Here is a 24,444-nt window from a genome sequence, read left to right on the forward strand (position 1 = left end):
AAGGCAATTTAAAAAATAGTGAATGGGATGGTCTCTATTCTACCATTTGTGGGAATATATCCTACTCGACCTTACAAGATGAGTGAAGAATGTTTTAAAGTCATTTTGGAAAAAAAATAACGTAAAATCCCCAGTACGTGTTATACCAGACCATAACCCCAAAAGTCACTTTTTTAATCAGTCTCAATTTTAAAAGAATTTTTTCCTGTATTGCTTGTAGGCGGTAGCGTATGTTAGGGAAGGGCTAAAGGAACAATGCTCTCCTGCATCGAGATCTTCATAAAAGGGAAAGGGGAGATTTGTTTGCATAATATTTAATGGACAATCAGGTCCCAGCATCTGCTTTTGGGCAATATTCTGTAAGAATACAAGGTTAAAATTCGATTTTAGACCCTGATTTATATTAAAATCGTCATCAGGGACCAATTTCAGGGTGTTGTTATAAACGGTCGTAAATGGCCGAAAAACAACGACTTTTGTTGGCCTGTAGTAAAATGTTACTGTAGAAATATATGTTGCTCCAAACAATTTGTTACTCCAGTAATGTACTGTATTAGGAGAGAAAGAAAAATAAAGGAATGGAGAAAGAAAGTGAATGAAAATGTCTTATGCAAAATGTTTATAGATAGTACTGTACGTCACCGACGATCCATGTGTTACGCGTAGTATAACAATCGGAAAAAATTGAGATATGGTAAATTTTTGTTGTCTTTGGTTCATTTTTTGTGCAATTTGTGGTACATTTTGTTTTGAATTGTTGGTAACACTGTACTGGATTACAATAAGGTACCTTTTAAAACCTTAAGGGATGAATTTAAATGAAATTACATATTAAAGCAATCAAAATACACACCTGTAAATTTCCAGCACAGGATTACCTTTTAAGCTAAAAAAAGAATGATAATTATTATCTAAAACCCAGTCTCCATTTGGCAGATTCTGCAAATCTGCACCGCCAATCTGCAATTTTTTTTCAATGGAGATTTCTTTTCCGGCTCCGTATTGGCAGTTTGCAGATACTGCAACCTTCGACGTTGATTTTTCTGCAAGATGGCAGAATGACAATATCTGCCAAATGAGACTCGCTTTAACCCATTATTTAGAGGTTGATTTAAGTAGGGAGTCCTCCTAACTTTATTTTAAATATTTTTGAAAAAATTAAAGGTAATATGCTTATTGATCGATGGTTAACTGATAATTATTTTTAAATGGCATAAGAGTGGTCAGAACAGTGAAAGGGGCTGCACGCTTGGCGGCAGCCACGCGCGCGTAAGTTTTTGACGCACTTTAACAACTTGCACTCTTTTTGGTTCTGATTTGCACTCTTTTTTGGCGTCGGAAGCCCACAACCCTGGACAAGATAGAAGAAACAGAGATAAAATTCGGTATTGCAAATTTTATTTTCATATTTTTTTTGTTTTGTTTTGGACAGCTCATCCCAGGCCTATACCCAATGGCTTCATATAGCCCTAGGATATTGAAATAAAGTAACAAAACAATTGACTAAAACTGATTCAAAACAGATAAAAATGAGAGCAAACAAGGAAGTATGATTCACATGCATTTGCTTTAGGCTATAAAGTAAGAATCTCATGCATTTGTTGCTATTGTTCTTGTATAGCCTAGTTTAAGGCTAAATTAGGCGAAAGGGAGGGGTGGTGGATTAATTTTAAATGGTATTTGAAACCAGGACTGTTAGACTATCTCCTGGCTCTCATCTCTGGGTTTATCTCAGTGACCTAAAATTGCTTACCCTATAGTTCTTTAGCAACAGTTTAAGGCTAAAAATTAGTTTTTTTTTTAATTTAGCCTAGTTTAAGGCTAAATTAGGCAAAATGGGAGGGGGCTAGTGGATTAAATTTAAATGGTAATTTGAAACCAGGATGGTTATCCCCTGGCTCCCATCTCTGGGTTTATCTCAGTGACCTAAAATTTGCTTACCCTATAGTTCTGAAAATAAAGATTATCCTTTAAAAAAAACTGCTAACACTTACAGCTTTCAAATGATACTAAGTTTTTGAATTTTTTGCTGTATTTGATATTTTACTTAAAAGTAGAAAATAAGTGTGAATTTATAATTAATGCCTGAAATTCTTTACTTCATAGAATTTTTCATTGTTATTTGAGATTACTTTGTCAGGAGCTTTCAGATGAGGTGTTACATGACTAGCCTATATTCAAAAAAACATTTTGACTGTTAGGCCTATTGAGATAGAGGCAGCCCAATTTTGTTGCTTCAGTTTTTAGTCAAAAGCTATCAATCAGCACATCATTCAAAAGCTATCCTTCTTTTGAACATGTTTCTAGCATTGTTTTCTACATCAAACCTAAAAGGGCCACACAAATCCTCTTTTGCCTCCCATCTCCCCTTTCCTCTCAAACCCTCCATGTCAAAACAAGAAAAATGAAAATTTGTAAAAAGATTTGTTACAGTTTGTTAATGATTTGTATTTGTTAATGATTTGTAAAGAAAGAATTTGAATTTGCCATGTTTTTCTTTGGGAGGTACTTATGAGGGGCCTTCAAAAAGTTTGTAGAACTGCATACAAAACTTTATTTCATAAAAACAAAACGATCCCTACTTTTCAATATAGTCTCCCCTAACTTCAATGCACTTAGACCACTGATGCTCAAGTGCTGCAATTCCAGCATAGAAGAAGTCTTGTGACTAGGAATTGAACCACTGATCCACAGTGGATATCAGCTCCTCATCATCAAAAAAATGCTTTCCATGAAGGTAGGACTTCATGGCATGAAACAAGTGGAAATTGCTTGGGGTCAGATCCAGACTGTAGGGTAGGTGAGCCAACTGTTCAAAGCCCATCTGATTGATTGTGGCTTGTGCCATGCAGCTCTTGTGCACTGGTGCATTGTTGTGGAGAAGGAGAATGCCATGAGTCAGCATTCCTTGCCTCTTTGTCTCGATTCTTTGTCTTGTTGTGAAGAAGGAGAACACCATGAGTCAGCATTCCTTGCCTCTTTGCCTGGCACAACTTAACCATCAGATCCAAGTAATAGGCACCAGTGATGGTAGACCTTCTGGGCAAGTAGTTGATTAGCAGGAGACCTTTTGAATCCCAGAAGACTGATGCCATCACCTTGCCTGCAGAGGACTGGGCCTGAAAGTTCCTTGGAGGAGGTGAGTCACTGTGTTTCTACTGCTTGGAGGGGATCTTGCTCTCAGGGTCCCAGTGGTGTACCCAGGTCTTGTCTCCAGTCACAAGCCACAAATGGAAGTCTTCTGGATCTCTCCTGTAGAGCTCAAGAAGTTGTGAACTGAGCTGCATCTGTTGCTGTTGATCTTGCACTTGAAGATTTCAAGGCACTCATCTGGCAGACACTTTGGAGAGATGAAGATGGTTGTGAAGAATGTTGAAAATGCTCCCTTCAGAAATGCCAACTTCAGTTGCAAATTCTTTGACCTTTAAACAACAATCAACCATGACAAGGTCTTCCACATGCCAGATGACCTCTGGGGTCATCACTTCTAAAGGCTGACCAGACCTTGGGTTGTCTTCTAGGGATTGATGGTCCTGCTTGAACTCTGCAGCCCATTTGACAACTGTGGAATACTTGGGAGCATCTTGCTGGTACACCTTGGCCAACTGATCTGTAATTTTTCTAGCCAAATAACCTTCTTTGACAAGGAATTTGATCACTGCTCTGTAGTTGACCAGTGACAAATCCATTTCTACAGTGATTCAATGACTTTGGAATCTTCTTATACCTGAAAGGACAAAGCAAAATGAACAGTTTTCAGACTGTGAATATCATTTACCAAGATAAGCATGCATGCAGAGTTAGAACTTATTTTGTAATTTCTAAGTGTTCTGTTCTACAAACTTATTGAATGTCCCTTGTATATTCAGGGGTGGAGGGTTTATGGAGCTGGGACATTGCTAGGCAAGGAAAACTTCTCCATTTAAGATATATCTTACTATAAAGAATCTTTTTATGAATTTTTATTTTTCTTGTTTTGACATGGATGGTTTGAGAGCAAAGGGGAGATAGGAGGCAAAAGAGGATTTGTGTGGCTCTTTTAGGTTTGATATAGAAAACAATGCTAGAAACATGTTCAGAAAAAGGATATCTTTCAAATGATGTGCTATTTGGTAAAATTCTACTTTAGTTACTTTTGGCTATCTTGGAAAAGGGTTAGGTTAGGAAAATCAAACTTTCAGGGATGGGTTTGTAGGCTAAAATTTGTTGCAGGAAAGTATTTTGAAGTACCTACCTCCACTCCTTCTCCCTCTAGAGAGTCCTGATCTTTGATGACCTTTAAAAATATGTGTGTTATAAAAGTGAAACCTTGCAAAATAGATCTTCTGCTTAAATAAAGTACATCAAAATGGTTTTCAGCTTCAAAACTTTACTCAATCCAGATTTATAAGGTTTTAAAGATATACTAATACATTTCCTAAATTTTAAAAAGAAAACATTGATATGGCTTAAAATTCTACTCAAATAACAGGAATTGCATTTTCAGAACCAAAGTCAGAGAAAAATAAACTGATAACTGCAGATTAAGGTAAAATATCGTTTTGTCAAAATTTCAATAGGTAATAGACCTGTCATGTAGGCAAATTTCAGGACCCTCTAGAGGGAGAAGGAGTAGAGCTAGGTACTTCAAAATACCTTCTCAGGACATGCTTCATCCTGTAGACAATCCAAGAAAGTCTCATTTTCCTAACCTAACCCTTTCCAAGATAGCCAAAAGTAGCTAAATTAAAATTTTACTGTGCTGTTTGATAAGCTTTGACAAAAAATGGAAATCCTCATTTGGGCTACCTCAAGACTACCTCCATTACAGTAAAAAAATAAAAATAATTGAATATAGTCATGCAACACTTCATTTTAAAGCTCCTGACATAAAGATTTTAAATATCCAAGTCTTATCCAATAGTTTTTGAACCAAATTTGAATTTGCCATGTTTTTCTTTGGGAGGTACTTATATTCAAGGATAGGGGGGTTTATGGAGCTAGGACATTCCTAGACAAGGAAAACTTTTCATTTAAGATATACCTTACTATAACAAATCTTTTTACAAATTTCCATTTTTCTTGTTTTGACCTGGATGTTTTGAGAGGAAAGGGGAGATGGGAGGCATAAGAGGACTTGTGTGGCCCTTTTTGGTTTGATGTAGAAAACAGTGCTAGAAACATGTTTAGAAGGATAGCTTTTAAATGATATGCTGTTTGATAAGCTTTGACAAAAAATGAAAGACCTTTATTTGGCCTACCTCTAGACTACCTCCATAACAATAAAAAATAAAATATAATTGAATATAGTCATGCAACACCTCACTTGAAAGCTCCTGACATAAAGTTTTTAAATATCCAAGTCTTATCCATTTGAACCAAATTTGAATTTGCCATGTTTTCTTTGGGAGGTACTTACATTCAGAGGTAGGAGGGTTTATAAAGCTAGGACATTTGTAGATAAGGAAAACGTCTCCATTTAAGATATATCTTACAATAACAAATCTTCACAAATTTTCATTTTTATTGTTTTGACATGGAGGGTTTGAGAGGAAAGGGGAGATGGGAGGCAAAAGAGGATTTTTTTGGCCCTTTTAGGTTAGATGTAGAAAACAACACTAGAAACATGTTCAGAAAAAGGATAGCTTTCAAATGATGTGCTGTTTGAAAAGCTTTTACAAAAAATAAAAGACCTCATTTTGGCTACCTCTAGACTACCTCAATAAAAGGTAAAAAATAAAATATAATTGAATATATTCATGTGACACCTCATTTGAAAGCTCCTGACATAAAGACTTTAAATATCCAAGCCTTATCCAATAGTTTTTGAACCAAATTTGAATTTGCCATGTTTTTCTTTGGGAGGTACTTATATTAAGGGGTAGGGGGGTTTATGGAGCTAGGACAGTCCTAGGCAATGAAGGCTTCTCCATTTAAGATATATCTTACTATAACGAATGTTTTTATGAATTTTAATTTTTCTTGTGTTGACATGGAGGGTTTGAGAGGAAAGGGGAGATAGGAGGCAAAAGAGGATTTGTGTGGCCCTTTTAGGTTTGATGTAGACAACAATGTTAGAAACTTGTTCAGAAGAAGGATAGCTTTCAAATGATGTGCTGATTGATTGCTTTTGACTAAAAAATAAAGCAACAAAATTGGGCTAGCTTTACCTCAGTAGGCCTAACTTTCAAAAAATTTTTTTTTTTATATAGTCATGTAACACCTCATTTGAAAGCTCTTGAAAAAGTAAATCTCAAATAACAATGAGTAATTCTATGAAGTAAAGAATTTCTGACATTACTTTTAAGTTCACACTTATATTTTTACTTTTAAGTAAAGCTATCAAAAACAGGAAAAAAATTCAAAAACTTAGTATCATTAGAGAGCTGTAAGTGCTAGCACTTTTTTTAAGGATAATTTTATTTTCAGAACTATTGGGTAAGCAATTTTAGGTCAGGAAGATAAACTTGGAGATGGGAGCCAGGAGATAACTTCATCCTGGTAATTTGAATGCACGATTAGGGCTTTTCAGAAAGAATTAACAAAGAACTCTAAAAAGAATTTTCAAAACCTGAAAATACTTTTAAGATATTTTAAATTGTAGCAGAATCATATAATCACAACATATAGCCTAGACCAAAATAGCCTGCATATTTCCCATGTATTCTATTTCTTTAATTTGTCAATGATTCAGTTTTTGGACATTGGGCTAAAAAAAAAGAATGTTTTACTGCAAGCAGGGCTGCCAAATATGGGGGAGAGGAAGGACCCCCTGCCAGTGTTTTTGGTCATGTGGTAAAAAAAGTAAATTAGTAAAATTGTTTGCACCATGATTTTTCCAATGCTGTTATTATTCTTTATCTACTTCAATAAAGACCATAAAAATACTGACATGTCATCTACAGAAATTTTGAACTTGGTTGGTAAATGCAGCAGTTTTACCAACTCCTGCTGTGATTTTATAGATGATGCCACAACTTTCCATTTGGTTAAATAAACAGTATTAAAATAGTTGCTATGATTATCAAAATCTAAGTTGGTAAATGGATTGGTTTTACTGACTCATGCAGTGATTCTACATATTGTATTCAAAATATACATTATGCTAATTATTGCCAAAAAACAGTCAGAAAAATGACGAGCCAGTTGGTAAAATCCCTTGCTCCCCCTCCCCCCCCCAAACATTTTGGGCAAGAATATCAGGGAATGTAGTTAAGTCAATTTGATGAAATAAAGGAATAGAATGGAACCCTCTATGGTTTGTAAGCTTGTTGAGCTTTACCTCTTTGGTATCATTCCTACTTGCTAAAAGAAACAGAATAAAATGCTTGTGTACATAATGATACACACCCAAGAAATGAAGTTAGGTTAATCCCAATGAAATATACCATAATATGATGAAAATATATTACTTTACAAAAAAAAATTGCTATATTTTTGCACATTAGAGGGGGGTGAAGGTAAAGTATAATGGGTCTGCCTGCAAATGTGTTTGCTATGATTTTTCTGCATACTATGAAGTAAGAATTGTTTTTTAACTTCAGCTGTCCAAATACTTTACCCCTCCCCTAATTTGCAAATATATAGCCCAAATTGTATGAGTCCAATGTATTCTTTCACCCTCCACTTATTTTCCACTGAGTGTAAGCTAATTGTCTCTTAATACAGACAGATAGCCATCCTAGCCATGTGGATTGGTGCTTTGGATTTAGGATCCTTTGTCCAAGAGGGCAAGGGTTTGAATCATAATGTACCCAATTATTTGGTTTGGGATGGGGGTCAGTGGTGTAACTTCATAAACTCAGGCAGAGTCAACACAGCTCTAAATGGGTACCTGGAGAAATCTGGTAAGCAGGAAGGGTGTGCAAAAGCACAGGATGGCTGGCCCCCATCCCCCCATTGCACTTCCTGACTAAACAGCCTTGACACAGAGATCAGCACCACCAGTTGGGACCTTAAGAATCTAGTGCTGCATCCTTTACCTTTTTTTTTAATACAGACAGATAAAACTGGTTTGCTCTCAAGTGTGTACCACTATGTACCCAAGTACCCAGAATAAATTGCAAAACCTACTTCAGAACATTCTAAAATTTTTACTCACATTTTTCCTTAAAGTGTATCAGTAACCTTTTTCTTCACAATATAGTCAAATATTCCTTGAATTGTATATTTATGTACAATTTCCTTACCCTGAGAATTGCTGCTTTACTTCTTCTTTCTTTGCAATTATTTCAATCTGAATAAAGAATTAAAGGTTGAGTTTTAGTTGTTTTCTTTCTCAAAAGGAAGTACCATAAAAGTCAGAAAACTAATACAAAAAACTTCGAAAATTCTCTTATTGTTTCTAAAAGCACTTCAATGTACTATCCCTTCTAGTAATGGTCAAACATATAGCTAAAATTGCATATTCTCCATTAGTTTTCCTATTGCTTGATACTGTTAACATTGTTTTTATTGCTGCAAAATTGATTTGAAGAAAAGAATCATATGTAGAAAATTTAGATTAGAGTTTAGAGATCTGTTTTAGTGGTTTTCAATTCAGAAGGGAACACTATAAAATTTTGGAAACTACTTGCACAAATTTTAAAACAATTAGTCATGTCATTCATAAAAGAACCTCTCCTCCCTAACCCCCACCTGTAATGGTAAAATATTCTATATCATATTATAGAATCTCCATGAATTTTCATGTGACTCTTTTCTTCAAATTAACATAAGAGCAAACTAACAACATTAACAGGACTAAGCAGCAGGAAATCTCATTGAGAATATATGATTTGGGCTGTATATTTGACCATTAGGAGGAGTGAAAGCAAAGTGAAGTAATTTTTAGAATGATACAAGTTGGAGTTAATAGATTTTTTTTTAACTAGTTTTATTAATTTTATACAGTTTCCTTGAAGGTACCAAGTTGAACATAAAAAATTCACCCAATATAAAAAAATTGGGGCATCTAGTTTAGAATGCAGGGAAAGGTTAAAGTTTATTGGTGCGTCTTAAAGTTTATATTTGATTTTAAACAACTTAAAGTACTTTTGAAGTACAGTAGTTTTAATTTGAAGTACAGAAAGATTACTAGTATTGTTATATTTTGGTAGATATTAGAAAATAAAGGACTTATTTGTCAGGAAATATTTCTTGTATTGCTTGAGTCTTACTTTGGATTTGAATTTTAAATTGCTGCAGAAGGTAAATTACTTAATTTTTGATTAGTAAATACAAGACAATTACATTATATCTTTTTACATCTATTGTCACATATTCTTGAGGCTTATAAGTAGGAATATATAGATGTAGTCTTGAAAATAAATAATTGCATATACCCAATAGGCCTGCATACTAGGGTTTTAAGCATCAAAACCATGGATAAAGCTTTCATTTCAGTAGCTATAGGCCTACCATATTTTCCAAGAAGCCAACTGTTTTCTGCTTGAAAAATTTACTAACTGAATACAACTAACAGCTGTAATTTGCTTTTATACCATGAAAGTTTACTATAACCAAAACTACACTTTAAATAGAATGACATCAGAAAGACAGTTTTTGAATTTTAGCACCCTCTTCTTAAAAAAGAAAAAAAAATAATTACATTTATATTGCTTTGACTGCTGAAAGAGCATAACCTGTGCTTTAAACTCTACTTAGATAAAAATTGGTTTTGCAGTGTTTAAAAGTCAGTATAGCTTTGGTTTTTTCAGGGACTTTTGCCTCTAATCTTCTGACTAAAATCTGAGTGCCATAACCAAGTGTTGATAATAGTAGTATACTTCCCTTAATTTGCATTGACTCCAATCCAAGGGATTTTATGGACTTGCCTCAAATTTTGAATATGGCTGAGCTTATCACAACACCTGAGGTTTTCAACATCTCTTTTATTAAAAAAGGTAAGTTATATTGTTAAATTCTCTGCTACTGAATAAAAGAAATTCTGCTTTGCTCTAGAAAATGATTTTCACTTTTTATCGTTCTTGTTGTTAAGTGGTTCATTTACTGTGTATACAATTGGACATAACCATTAAGAGTTGAGGGATGATAAAAGTGGTTGTTTTTTGACACAAAATATAAACTCAATTTTTTAGCCATAATTGTTAAGTTAGGAGAGACAGCTTATCATCTGGCATGAGAATTTTCTCTTGCTCTTTCTTGTATGCAGGTATGATAAAGGAAATATTACCACCAAAGAGGGGGCAATTATAGGGCAGCAAGTTTATTTGAATTTATAACATGACTAATGTTGAATTTGGATGGAGATATCAAGTTATAAGACATGTAAGAAAGGGATAAAGTTAGTTGACTTTTCAGGTGCTTAACTTTGAGAGCCTAAATTTTGTTTTACATTTTTGGAACTAATCCACTGTATGTAGAAAACTTCAACTGATTGGTATTTTGGTTACTTTTAATTGTCTCAAAACTTTCTTTGTTTCTGTGACTAAAAATGTTTATTTTTTTGCCAAATTTAATTATTCAATCATTTAATTTTTTTCTATTCAATATATTATATAATTAGTTTACCCTTATCTAGAATCTTCTGTTATAATAGATTTTCATGAGTTTTACTGAATGATTCATTTTTTGGTTGTCTTTATAAAAAGCAGATTTAAAAAAAACAATCAGTGAAAACACCTGCATATACATGTGATTTTATGTTTTCTATATATTCAATGTATATGTAACATTCAATATAAATTTTTATATTTAACACAACTAAAAGAAAAAGCAGTTGGATTTGTAAAGTAAGCTTTATTGTTCATATTTTCTGTGTCCTTAATTAAAATTTTGTTTTAGAGGTTGATGATGCTTTGCCAGGTAACAGTGATACACCCTTTCACATGCCAAACAAATTTTTGTCTGCAGAACATGAAGATGTTCCTTTGCTTACTTTACCCAGTGTTTCAGGACTATGTAAAGTTGAATATGATGCCCAGGAGTCAGAATCCTTATGTTCTGAAAATGAAGGTACATATCAAGCATTTGATTCTTTTAAAATGAAAAATATCAAATAATATTTCATGGGACAAAAATAGGGCAAGCGGACTTACTATTAAGTTGGATTTTTTTTTCTCATTTCAACTTGCAGGTGTTTGCCAAACCCTTTTTGTTGCCTGACATAAACATTTTCAAATTTTCACTTGAAACTGGTTTGGCAATTTTTGTTGTTTATCTATTTATCAATTAATATATAAATATGTCTTTTATTTGGATTTCATTTTGAATTTGAAAGAAGTAGAAAATTAGCAGTTATGAACTGATCCGCCTACCAGAAATCTTTACTATTGAATATTAATTTACTAAAGAAGTTTTTTCAAACAAAATACTGGATTCATACTGTGTTGTTGAGGTAAAGAGTTTTTTGTTTGTCAGTTGAATGATATGTTTCAAAGATACAGCTACAAAAAAAAATATCAAGTCTTGTTGGACTTTAAAAATAAAGAGGAAAGTTTTACTCTGGTATTAAATTCTAGGGGCATTCAGGTGGTATTTACCCCAATATATCCCTCCCCAATTTTATAAATATAACTGTAGGAATATTTGGGCTAAGAGGGGTACCAACTAATTTGAAGAAAAGACTCACATATAGAAAGTTCAGAAATTATATTGAATTGCTTCTCGGAATAATGTAAGTAAGAAGTGTTTTATTTTATAGCGTGTCCTTGAGTGTGCTTGGTTAACTAAGAAAAAATTACCAAATATATATAATTTAGGAAATCAGTTTTTGAATGCTGGGGAAGGGTAAAGTGTATTGCAACTAGGGCCCGGCCAATATATTGGGTAACCAATATTATTGGGCCCATATGAGGGTTTGTATCATTATCAGATATTTGAAAAAAATATTGGTTATCAGCCAATACTTTTTTTTATGCGCAATTTGTCCAGGAGAGGGCACCAGATTGCCTGAGGTAACTTTTGCTTGTCCAGTCTTTGGTGATGGAGACACCAGCTACGTCTGACCATGGTGGAGATTGCAGCAGAGGTGAGTCAAATGAAGTCAAAGTATATTTGTTGTCAACACACACCTGGTGCAGTAATATTTACTGTAAATGTATGGTGACTTCAAGAACGTACATCATCTATCAAAACAACTAAAAAGAATACAATAAACCATGCATTTCTGTTCAATTAATGCTCACTTATGTGGGTGAAAGATCTAAGATACCGCCGCGTGTCAACACCTTGGAGAATCCACGTATTTACCTTGGAAATTTAGCTTATGTGTCCGCATTTGTTGGCATACTGGACGATTTTGTTGACATATTCTTTAAACCCCTCTTCCAAACTTAAAACTCTAGCTGCACACCTTTATCCAGTGTGCCTATACATATATTTGTTAGTAAGAGACTGTATGATATGAATATAAAGTTTTCACAGTAATATGTGAATGATTAAAATTCAAAGTCCCGCTATTGACATTTGGGTTTTGAATAATCTACAATCAATATCTTACACTTCTTTGAATCAGGTTTTTATGTATTTGTGTTTATGTAGCTAAACCCACTTCTTTGATTAAATTTTTTCCTTATTTGTCACTTCTGTAAGTATCCACCGTTTTGTTTGTGTGCTTAGAAACTGCTGATCAGAAATGGTAACGCAAATCAAACAATTCTTGTAAATGGCCTAATTTCTGGAATCCACAGTGAATTATTGAGGCTGTTCTTTGGTGTGTTATAGACCCAGGAGAAACACGTGAGTATGAATATTGGCAGAGAATGGGGTTTAAGCTTTAAGTTTTTTTCCGAAGGGAAATTTATCGGCAAATTATATTGTTATTGTGTTGGTAGGGTACCAATAAATCGGTATCAGATCCCAAATATCCAGATTGGTCGGGCCTTATTTGCAACATTTAATATTATGATATGCATTTTTGAATTTTTAAAAGTACCTTTGAGAATGTTTTTGTGTTTCCTTCTAAGAGTGGAAATGTACCTATCCCCTTCTGAGGGGAAACAATATAAAATTCTGAAGCGTTTTAAAAGACAATTGGTAACAGTCAAGACTTAGGCTACAGCTCTTTGGTTGAAATAATTTTAATAAAATAGAAGTAATGTCATTAGTCAGGTCGTTTTGAATTCTCATTGATGCTTTTCTAGCAATCCCCCCTCGCCTCTTATGAGTCGATTGTTGGATTCACTGATTGTCGAGTTAGCGAAGTAATAGACATACTTATAAATCAGAAGATGGATTATGTGTCTTGTCTTTGTCAGATATTTGTCGCTTGTCTTCCAACCGCAGATAATAGGAGCCTCTTCTTGATGTTATGGTATCACCATAGATTCGATACAACCACCCAGGTGAAAATACGAATAATTCTTTACAGCTGAAACCTATTTGACCTATTTAGCACTCGGTATGCGGCAGGCTTGTATGTATCGATTCTTGTCATCGTTGTGCTATTCGTTCTCAATTGTCTTTATTTGGTGGTCTCGGTTGTACTTTATTTTATTGCACCATTGCCACATAATTTTTTTTTATTCCTTTTGCCTCAGCTGTTTGGATTCATTCAACATTATGTGTTCCCATGCGTATGCCTTTAAAAATATCTAAAATTTTCATAATCATCGTTTAGTTCAAATAACCGGGTGAGAAACCAGCAATTTTAGTTGAATTAAGAAATTCCGTTGTGTATTCAGATCCTCCCTCCTGCTTAACACATTCCTTTTTCAATCGTAGTTTTCATAAATATCTAAAGTGTTGTTCTTTAGTTTTAAGTGACATCTCTGTTTGCAATTCAATGTGAATTGTTACTGTTTCTTGTTCCATGTGTTTTTCATTAGCTAATCAGAGTTAATTTTTGTAATTAATTTAAAAATACTTTCTGAAAAAGAAGTTTTTCAAAGAAAAGTATATAGTCCATTTTAAACTTAAGATCAGAAGAAATAAAAGCTACAATAATTCAAACTCAAACTGACCAGAAATTACTTTTAAAGAATAATTGAAACCCAATGCAAACAAAAATTAAATAAATAAAAAATCATTAAGAGCCTTAATTTCGGTTTTTACAAATGACGACATCATATATGGCATCATATAAGTATTTTCTTGTATGATGTCATGCATAGCATAAATAAGATTGTTGAGTTTCCTACGCAACAGTTATTTGTATAATATAATGTCTGTTGAAAGGCCCAAAAAACGAAAATTTGCAGTTGCAGTTACTATCAATGATGATTCTTTGGAACCACCAAACTATCAAACCTGATAAGATGTGAAATTTGACAAATTGGACCATCAGTTGCGACAACACCAATACGGACAGCTAAAGCAAAGGCCATTGCTAAATTGTCCGAAGTAATCAAATCCAAAAATGTATCAAAAATGAAGAGCAAAGATACGGATGGTTAGAAGATATGCGAAAACAACAATTAGATCGTGTTAAAAATGAAAATGAAGGGCAAAGACACATGCGGTTATAAGACAAACGACATCGAACAAGTGAGGGAGTAAAAAAATGAAAATGAAGAGCAGCGAGTCAATGAAAATCAACCAGGACAGCGAGAATCAAAACGTGTCAAAGTTAAAAATGATAGCGATGATTATTGGGATTGGGTTTTGACATGGATAAGGTCATCAATACCTAACATACCTTTGTTAAAAAAACAAAGGTTCGGCTATATGTCTTTCATAATGACGAAAGATAAGCCAAGGTATAACGAAGCAAACAAATTGAAAATAATAGAATGATGATTGGGTTTTGGGTTTTGACATAGATAAAGTCATCGATGTCTACCATACCTTCGTAAATCAAAAATATGGACTGGATAAATCACTGAAAGAAAACAAAATGTCCAATAAAAAAATGTATAATTTTACAAAGGCACCACTTCTAATTTAAGGTCCTTTTGGACGTCATGACATCATGAAAAGGCTCAAAATGTCTGCGTTTAGAAGACAAGCGACAGTAAGAATGTATGTTTAGAAGCCTGCTGCACGCCCCATACCTTTGTTAAAAAAAACAAAGGTTCGGCGACACATATTTCATAATGACGAAAGATAAACCGAGGTGTAACGAACCAAACTAATTGAAAATGATACTGGATAAATCGTTTGAAGAAAAAAAATTTTTGTGCCACCATCTGAACAATTAAAAGAAACAAAAGGTTCGGTGATACGTCTTTCATAATGACAAAAGACAAGCCAAGGCAAAAGAAGAAGTTTTCGTCCCACAATCTGAACAATTAAAAGAAACAAAGGTTGTCGTCAATGCCCTCCATACCTTTGAAAGTCGAAAACCTGGACTAGATAAATTGTTGAAAGAAAAATAAGTTTTTGTCCCACCACCTGAACGATTGAAAGAAACAAAGTTTCGGCGATATGTCTCTCATACTGACAAAAGGCAAGCCGAAGCAAAAGTTAAAGGTCCAATAAAAAAAATGTAATTTTACAAAGGCACCACTTCTAATTTAAGGTCCATTTGGACGTCATAACTATATATATATATATATATATATATATATATATATATATATATATATATATATATATATATATATATATATATATATATATATATATATATATATATATATATATATATATATATATATATGATATATATAAATAAAAAGACCCACACATCATTATCCCCAGGGCTGATAAAGGAAATAATATATTTATCCTTGATAAAACTTCATATTATAAAAAAGTTATAGATATTTCATGCAACGCCCAAACTTATAGACCCATAGATTCAGACCCCACCGATAAGATCTCCCGCTTATTATGCAAGGAGCTGGAAAGTTTGTAAACTGAAAGACTTATTACTCCACAAATGTATAAATTATTTTACCCTTAAGTTTGTTCAGCTCCTAAATTTTACGGGCTCCCAAAACTCCACAAAGATGGAGTCCCTCTACGCCCAATTGTGGCTTCTTATAGCTCCCCGACTGCCAGATTGGGGAAATGGTTGTCGACACCTTTTCGCCCCCTTATGCAAACGCAAACTTCATACATAAGAAATTTAGTTCACCTTGTTGAAAAATTAAAAGACATTGAAATAAAAAAAGATACAATTTTGGCCAGTTTCGATGCCATTTCTACGTTTTTACATGCATCCACAAAGTTATATTGTGCAATCGAATAGAGTCTCCGATAACAATCAAACTGGAAAGCGATCAGCCTTTAAAAGTGCTTTACGCAAAATGAAATTCTGAAATGCCATTTAAACTTGTTTTTTATTTAGTTACCCTTTCACCGTTACTAGGGAAGGGTCGTCCAATTTTAGTTTGGTGTTTTTATTTTAAGGTTTGGTTTTTATATTTTTATCAGTTTTATTCTGCACTGAGGACGGTCAAGCGGAGGTCTTGACCGAAATATTTGCATAATTTTTCAATTTTTTCACTGGCTGTTAATTGCCCTCGTTTTCTTCCTTTCTTCGCGATTTTTTGTTTTATATATATATATATATATATATATATATATATATATATGTATATATATATATATATATATATATATACATATACTATATAATTATGTTCAATACCTACCATACATTTGAAAATCAAAAATACGCACTGGGTAAATCTTGGAAGAAACGTTCAATACCTACCATACCTTTGAAAATCAAAAATATGGTCTGGGTAAATCGTTGGAAGAAAAAAATTTTTTGTCCCACCACCTTAACAATTGAAAGAAACAAAGGTTCGGCGATATGTCTTTCATAATGACAAAAGACAAGCCACGGCAAAAGAAGAAAATTTTTTCCCACCACCTTAACAATTAAAAGAAACAGAGGTGGTCGTCAATTCCTTCCTTACATTGTAAAATCAAAACCTGGACTAGATAAATCGTTGGAAGAAAAAGATGTTTTGTCGCACCACCTGAAAAATTGAAAGAAACAAAGGTTCGGCGATGTCTTTCATAATGACAAAAGACAAGCCGAGGCAAAAGTTAAAGGTCCAATAAAAAAAAAATGTAATTTTACAAAGGCACCACATCTAATTTAAGGTTGATTTGGACGTCATGACATCAAGAAAAGGCTCAAATATATATATAGAAGCATCCCACGTACCCCATGTCTTTGTTAAAAAAAAAAAGGTTTGGCGGTGTGAATTTCATAATGACGAAAGATAAGCCGAGGTGTAACGAACCAAACAAATTTAAAATCATAGCGATAATGATTGGGTTTTGGATTTTGACATGGATAAGGTCATCAATACCTACCATACTTTTGAAAATCAAAAATATGGACTGGATAAATCGTTGGAAGAAAACGAAGTTCTTGTTCCACCACCTGAACAATTAAAAGAATTGAAGGTTCGGCGATATGTCTTTCATAATGACAAAAGACAAGCCAAGGCAAAAGAAGAAAATTTTATCTCACCACCTTAACAATTAAAAGAAACAAAGGTCGAAGAACAATTAAAAGAAAAGAAAAAAAGATTAAAAGAAACTAGAACAATTAAAAGAAACAAGGTCGTCAATGCCTTCCATACCTTGTAAAATCAAAACCTGGACTAGATAAATCGTTGGAAGAAAAAGAAGTTTTGTCCCACCACCTAAACAACTGAAAGAAAGAAAGGCTCGGCGATGTGTCTTTCATAATGACAAAAGACAATCCGAGGCAAAAGTTGAAGGTCCATTAAAAAAAAAATTATTTTACTATGGCACAACTCTAATTTAAGGTCGATTTGGACGTCATGAAATCAAAAAAAGGCTCAAATCTATATATAGAAGCCTGCCGCGTGCCCCATACCTTTGTTGGAAAAACAAAGGTTTTGCGATATGTATTTCATAATGACGAAAGATAAGTCGAGGTGTAACGAACCAAACAAACTGAAAATGATAGCGATAATGATTGGGTTTTGGATTTTAACATGGATAAGGTCGTCAATACCTACGATACTTTTGAAAATCAAAAATATGGACTGCATAAATCTTTGGAAGAAAAAGAAGTTTTTGTCCCTCCACCTGAACAATTATATATATATATATATATATATATATATATATATATATATATATATATATATATATATATATATATATATATATATATATATATATATATATATATATATATATATATCCAGGTATCGAGAGTCGGAGTCCGACGGTAGTATAGCTATATACTATATATATATATATATATATATATATATATATATATATATAGTATATATCATAGTCATATAGCGATACTGCCGAGGCTACTATATATATATATATATATATATATATATATATATATATATATATATATATATATATATATATATATATATATATATGTATATATAAATAGAAGACTTCCGGGTGTCGAGAGCCGGAGTCCGGCGGCGAAGCTGCCGGGCTCCCAGTACTATATATATATATATACATATATATATATATATATATATATATATATATATATATATATATATATATATATATATATATATATATATATATATATATATATATATATATATATATATATAATATTTAGCTTTGCGGTGACGCAAAAACTGTTTGACTTCTACAAATGATGTACATTTTTTTTTTTGCGCTTCTTCATTCAGTTAAGAAAAATCCTAATATTTGTTGTAATACTGCCTCTCATCCACTTATGGTTGGATTTACCCCAGGGTGTACTTTTTGGTCGTCTAAGGTTTTAATTTCACTCTTTACTTACATCAGAATATCTAATTTTAAGAGCTAATATAAGCATCATCAAGAGATAGAGAAGAGGGATCGAAAATAAAATTAGTTGTTGAAATCTATAGAAGGATATACTGTTTTCTTTTTTTAACTCCGTATAATTTTTTAGGTCGCATTTCACCACTTATGTCTGGACTATACTTACAGGGAAATACGCCACTAGTTGTTTCAAAGAATCCATCTCTGAGTGGTTTCTCAAATCCATTTGCATTGGAATTTGAAGCAAAACGCTTCGAAAATGAGAAAACATGTTTGAAAAGTCACCTGCAAAGTAAAAAGCATAGAAAATTAGAAAGATATCAAAGATCACCTGAAGGAGAAAAGACATATAAATGTGAGGTATGTGACAAGATCTTTTCTCAAAAAGCATATTTGAATACGCATCAAAGAGTACATACGGGTGAGAAACCGTTTAATTGTGATGTATGTGACAAGGCTTTTTCTCATTCGCAACTTTTAAAGACGCACCAGAGAGTGCATACTGGTGAAAAGCCTTTTAAATGTGAAGTATGTGAGAAGGCCTTCTCTGAATCAGGGAAATTGAAGCGGCACCAAAGAGTGCATACAGGTGAAAAACCTTTTAAATGTGGTGTATGTGACAAAACCTTTTCTCGAGCAGACAGTTTGAACCTGCATCAAATATTGCATTCACGTGAGAAAATGTTTAAATGTGGTGTATGTGAAAAGACCTTTTCTGACGCTAGAAGTTTGAAGCAGCACCAAAAAGATACGGGTGAAAAACCGTTTAAATGTCATATATGTGACAAGACATTCTTTTTTTTGCATGTTTTAAAGACGCACCAGAGAGTGCATACAGGTGAAAAGCCTTTTAAATGCGATAGGTGTGATCAAACCTTTTCTCACGCAGTAAGTTTGAACCGACACCAAAGAGTGCATACGGGTGAAAAACCGTTTAAATGTCATGTATGTGACAAGATTTTTTCTCGTGTGTATTCTTTAAAGACGCACCAGAGAGTGCATACAGGTGAAAAGCCTTTTAAATAAGATGTATGTGGCCAGACCTTTTCTCAAGCAGCAAGTTTGAACGCGCATCAAAGACTGCATTCAGGTGAGAAAACGTTTAAATGTGATGTATTTGAGAAGGCCATTTCTGAAGCAGGACCAAAGAGTGTATACTAGTGAAAAACCAACTCAATGTTCTGTAGGTGAGAAGAGTTTTGAGCGAGTTTATATACAAGATTTTTTTCAAGAAACTGACACACTAGAATTTCATAAAAGTTGGTACGAACAAAAATGAAGTTGTAAAAAAATAGGCTGCTCTTTGAATACAGATCAAACACTGCACACATGTGGGAAACCTTTTAAACGTAATCTGTGTTAGAAAATTTTTTCTAATTTGAAAATTTTTAAAGGCATCAAAGAGTGCATGCAGGAGTTTAGTGAGATTGTAATAATACAAGCTGGATCCTCATTGGTTTGTTGTCATTATTCTCACAATTAATTATAACTACTTACCGTCGAATTAGATTCATTTAATTCGGAATTAACCTCTAACAACCCATTCTAAGAAAAGCATCTTAATAATACTAATAAAATATACCTAAGTATGATAAAAATATAATACTTTAGAAACAAATTTGGGATATATATTTGCAAATTAGGGGGGTGGGCGTAAAGTACAGTGGGTCTGCAATCAAAATGTTCTAGCTACAAATACTCTGATATTATGAATTAAGAATTGTTTTCTGACTTCACACGGTCCAAATACTTTACCCCCACCCCTTTTTTGCTGAAAAAAAAAACTCTTTTTAAATGGATGATATCACAAGAAACAGGTGTACATTGTCCAAAACTGAATTGCATAGTCAGGATTTTCAAGTTTGTTGAAAAGACCCAAAAGTAATGTTTTCAAATTACTTAGAAATTATTCCATTAAGTTCCTTTTTGAAAATGGGCTAACGATTTTATTTTCTGATTTTGTTCGAAATTTGCAGGGTTCTCAATTTTGCTTTCTTGCTTAAGTGGACAACAAGTTTGATTTGAGATGGAGGGGGCCCGTCATGGGAAAAGTTGGGTAGCAAAATAGCAATGCTACTTGGCAGTTTTCAAATTTGTTGGTACATTGGAAAGTTTTCAATTTGGAAAGTTTAAAGGCACAGTAAAGAGCATTACTCTCAGATATAGTTACTTCTAAGGATTGGAGAAGAACCTATTTCAGCTCTTTCAGAGAATAAAGTGCTCCTTTAACTGATCGGAATAAACGTGTTACTGGTTGCCGGCTTTTTTGGCCATTTATCTCGGGCCAAGCAAAAGGCTAGTTATTTCAAATTGAGTTACAGAGATTATTGTGGTCGTAGAAAGGAATTTAAATGAATTTTGATTAAAAATGAGGTTTTTATAAGTTTACTAATTTGTTTTGAATTTTTTTGGCAAATTAAATGTAAAACAAAGCCAGTTGCTATTCAAACTGTATATGTTTGTGATTACTGCGATTTTAAAGATATATTTTTTTTTCCTTTTCTCTCTTTTCAGATTCATGTAAAATTTACTGAGCTCCCTTATCATGAAAATTGTGATTCTAATTTCTTATAAACTGTATTTAAGGTTAGCTACTAAAAATTATTAATTTCGTCCAAGAAGCAGGGGTTATCCTAGAAAAATCTCTTTATTCTTATTATGAAAAAAATTCCAATTTTGAATGCAAGGTGATTGTTGTTTTTTCCATATTATTGGTTTTTCGGTTGAATAAACACACCCAAAGCTCATCGATTCCATTGCGATCAAATTTTGCATGTTTTCTATTTTTTTATATTTGACAGCAAGGCCGTACCCAGAATGTTTTTTGGAGGTGGTTTTACTCAAAGTTTTTTTTTCGGGATGGGGGGGGGGGGGTTTACAAAAAAAAACTCAAAAAACGCATACAAAATTTATTTATATCCATTTTTGTTACGTTTTTACGAGTCGAACAAACATTTCGGGGGGGGGGGTGAAACCCCCTACCCACCCCCCCTCAAGGTACGGCTTTTTTTTTAACAGAATATATCATGTTTGTGTCCAGTTTTAATTCTGCTGTCAATAAAATTCTGTTTCTTGATCTAAATTCCAATGCTCTTACCCAAATTCAACTAAGGTACATATCGGTTATATAATACAGACTCAAGAAGTGAAGTTTGGTTAATACTAATGAAATCAAACAAAATATGATGAAAATATAATAGTTTAGAAACAAATTTCGGCTATATATTTGCACATAAGGGGGGGGGGGGGGTAAAGCATAGTATGTTTTAAGTACGTAACCTAACCTTACTTAATCAAAATACCAACTAAATACTTAAATAAGATATACCTACAATTTATTTTCCAACCTAGCCAAAGCTAATTCTCTGGTATGAAGAAGTTGCTTGACCAGTTTCTTGTGTCATGTTCGGATCCTTTGCGATCGAAATTCTCGAGTGTGTATTATATAACCGATAAGTATCCTAGTATAATTTTAGGACTAGGCTACTCGCAGGTGATTGGTTTTGTCTAGTATCAAACGCTTTTCATCCTCCCATCGCATGGAAGATAATTTAGTCATCTAAAACCCCAAAAACATGAAACAACTCGTCACTCACCTCTGTATGATCAACTAATTCCAATAAAATTGAATTGTCCAAAAAAAAGTAGATACATAATAAAAGTGTATTTCAGTTGTCATTCCGGTTTTAAAACGAAAAGACCCAGGATGGATTTTTTTGCATTCTAAAAACCTGTTTCCTACAAAAGTCACCTATTGAACGAAATCAGATACAACTTGCTGGACATATTTAATTGCTAAAGAACTTGATATTGAATGATATTGGGTACGGTATTCCGATGTGTGGACTTGATTGCTAGAGCTTTTTTTAAGTGTTACAGGACTTAAACATAGTAAAGTAAAGTGCGATGTAAGTAAAGAGCGATTTACCTAGTAATTACACCTAAGTAAAGAGCGATGTGGTCACAATGTAATATTTTTTTTTTTTTTTGTTTAGACCAGGGCACTTCGCATGGAAGGAGTTGTCGTAGAAGCTTCAAAAAGGGCTCATTCATTAGAAATCGAAAGAACTAGTGCCCTTTTTAATAGTCGAAAGTGATTGGAAGCCAACTAACCCCCAGCCATGCCCACCATTTCCCCAAACAATTTCAATCAAAATATTGACATAGTCATTTTGTTCAACGTAGTTGAAAGACACGGAAATTATGTCTTTGAGGATGACAACCCCCCACAGCCCTTGGGGAAAGGGTTGTAAGTTATGCCCTGGGGGCATTCAAGGTTTATATAGAAAGTGTGATCGTATAAACTATGGAAGAGGCTCATTGGATTGCTAATTAGAAGTGTTAGTGCTCTTTTTGAGATTCAGAGGGATTGGAAGGTGTACACCCCCCCCCCTCCCACGCGCCCATATTTTCCCAAAATGCATCTGATAGAAAATTTGAGATGGCCAATCGTTGCCGTAGAAAGTTCAAAAAGAGCTCATTCAATTGAAAGGGCTAGTGCCCTTTTTAATAGTCAAAAGTGATTGGTGGGTAACTAACCCCCCTCCCAAGCCCACTATTTCCCCAAGCACAATATCATAAGCAGTGGCTTATTGTATTAAGTTGAGCTGTTGTACTACTGCTGTGACTACTAGTACAGCTGTACCCAAGGATATGAATGTGTAATTTTAGAGAATATTTCTGAAAACTTCTGTTGTATGGATGACAACCTGCCATCCGTATATAGGTTGTCAAAAGAGTATGTTAGTAATATCTTAGGAACAGTTTCGTGTGTGAAATTAAAACTTACAACGCTTGTTGTGGGGGATGTTGAACTAACCAAAATTCAATATTTGCATCATAACACTACTGCTTATACTCCTACAACTACTGCTGCTGCTACTATTATTATTACTGATACTACTACTACTGTTACTAAAGCTAAGGCTACTACTGTTAACTCTACTCTTGCTGCACCTACTTCAACAACTGGTGCTACTACTACTACTAATAAACCTAAGGGTATTAGGGTGAAAATTTTGAGCAATATTGTAACTATATTGAAATAAATCGAAACACACTAGGCCCACATAGTTTATCAAGAGGACGTATCAGCAGTGCTTCAGGACCGGTTGATGGTATTAAGTAAAAAATTTCGTTGTGTGTTGAAGGGGATGTTGAAAAAACGGTGATATCCTTGTACTGCTACTAGTGCTACTACAACTATTGCTGCTAAACAAGGTAAGGGTATTAAGGTGAAGCTTTCAAGGAATATTTAGATGGATGCTGAACTAACTCAAAACGAACAATAATCATTATAGATTGTCAATAGGGGGACAAAGCAATAATACAATAGCTGCTTACATTATTAAGTTAGACCTTTCAGGGTAAGTTGTGACAAATTTTGAACTAGACACCCCTCCCCCCACACAAAATTTTCAAGTTTAAAAAAGATGGTGGAGGAGTTATAATTGGAATCAAGAAGCCACTCAATTACACTCCTATCTATTTTAATCATTATGATCTTTGTGAGATGGAAGTGGTTGGATGTAAGTTATATCTGTCACCATCATTGAAAGTGAATATATTTAATGTCTATATTCCCGATGGAAATTCTTTGAAAACGCCTGAAATCTTACAAAAAATACTGGACTTAGTACCTAAAGGAGAAAAAGTGATGATAATGGGAGATTTTAATGCTCATCATAGAGCATGGTGCACTTGTGGACTAGAAAATAGAAATTAAAAAATTGTAGCAGATTTCCTGTTAGAGAATAGTGAAGTTTCTCTTTTGACTCATAAAGATTTGCCAACCAGACTTAATGGAAGGACAGGAAGAACTGCAACAATAGATCTCGTTACAAGCTCAGC

At 33.6% G+C, this 24,444-nt stretch overlaps 2 protein-coding genes across 3 annotated transcripts; one reads left to right on the forward strand and one right to left on the reverse strand.

The window, feature by feature from the left end:
• Positions 1-1,414: 1,414 nt before the first annotated feature.
• LOC148946379 (uncharacterized) lies at positions 1,415-21,439 on the forward strand. Of its 2 annotated transcripts, none has more exons than XM_089098415.1 (4): positions 1,415-1,581; positions 9,678-9,863; positions 10,765-10,935; positions 18,725-21,439. In XM_089098415.1, the coding sequence occupies exons 2-4, from the start codon at positions 9,785-9,787 to the stop codon at positions 19,618-19,620; spliced, it is 1,146 nt and encodes a 381-aa protein (XP_088954541.1). In that variant the 5' UTR covers positions 1,415-1,581; positions 9,678-9,784; the 3' UTR covers positions 19,621-21,439. The 2 variants fall into 2 exon arrangements, with proteins under 2 accessions (XP_088954541.1, XP_088954542.1); XM_089098416.1 differs by having other exon boundaries at positions 1,425-1,547.
• Positions 3,327-3,689, reverse strand: LOC148946380 (protein GVQW3-like). Its single transcript, XM_089097684.1, has one exon. It carries the CDS (start codon positions 3,687-3,689, stop codon positions 3,327-3,329), a length of 363 nt encoding a protein of 120 aa, XP_088953810.1.
• Positions 21,440-24,444: the final 3,005 nt, after the last annotated feature.

The sequence above is a fragment of the Artemia sp. Qi Xiang Cuo genome, chromosome 12 (genome assembly GCF_049724085.1).
Source record: "Artemia sp. Qi Xiang Cuo chromosome 12, ASM4972408v1, whole genome shotgun sequence".
NCBI lineage: Eukaryota > Metazoa > Arthropoda > Branchiopoda > Anostraca > Artemiidae > Artemia > Artemia sp. Qi Xiang Cuo.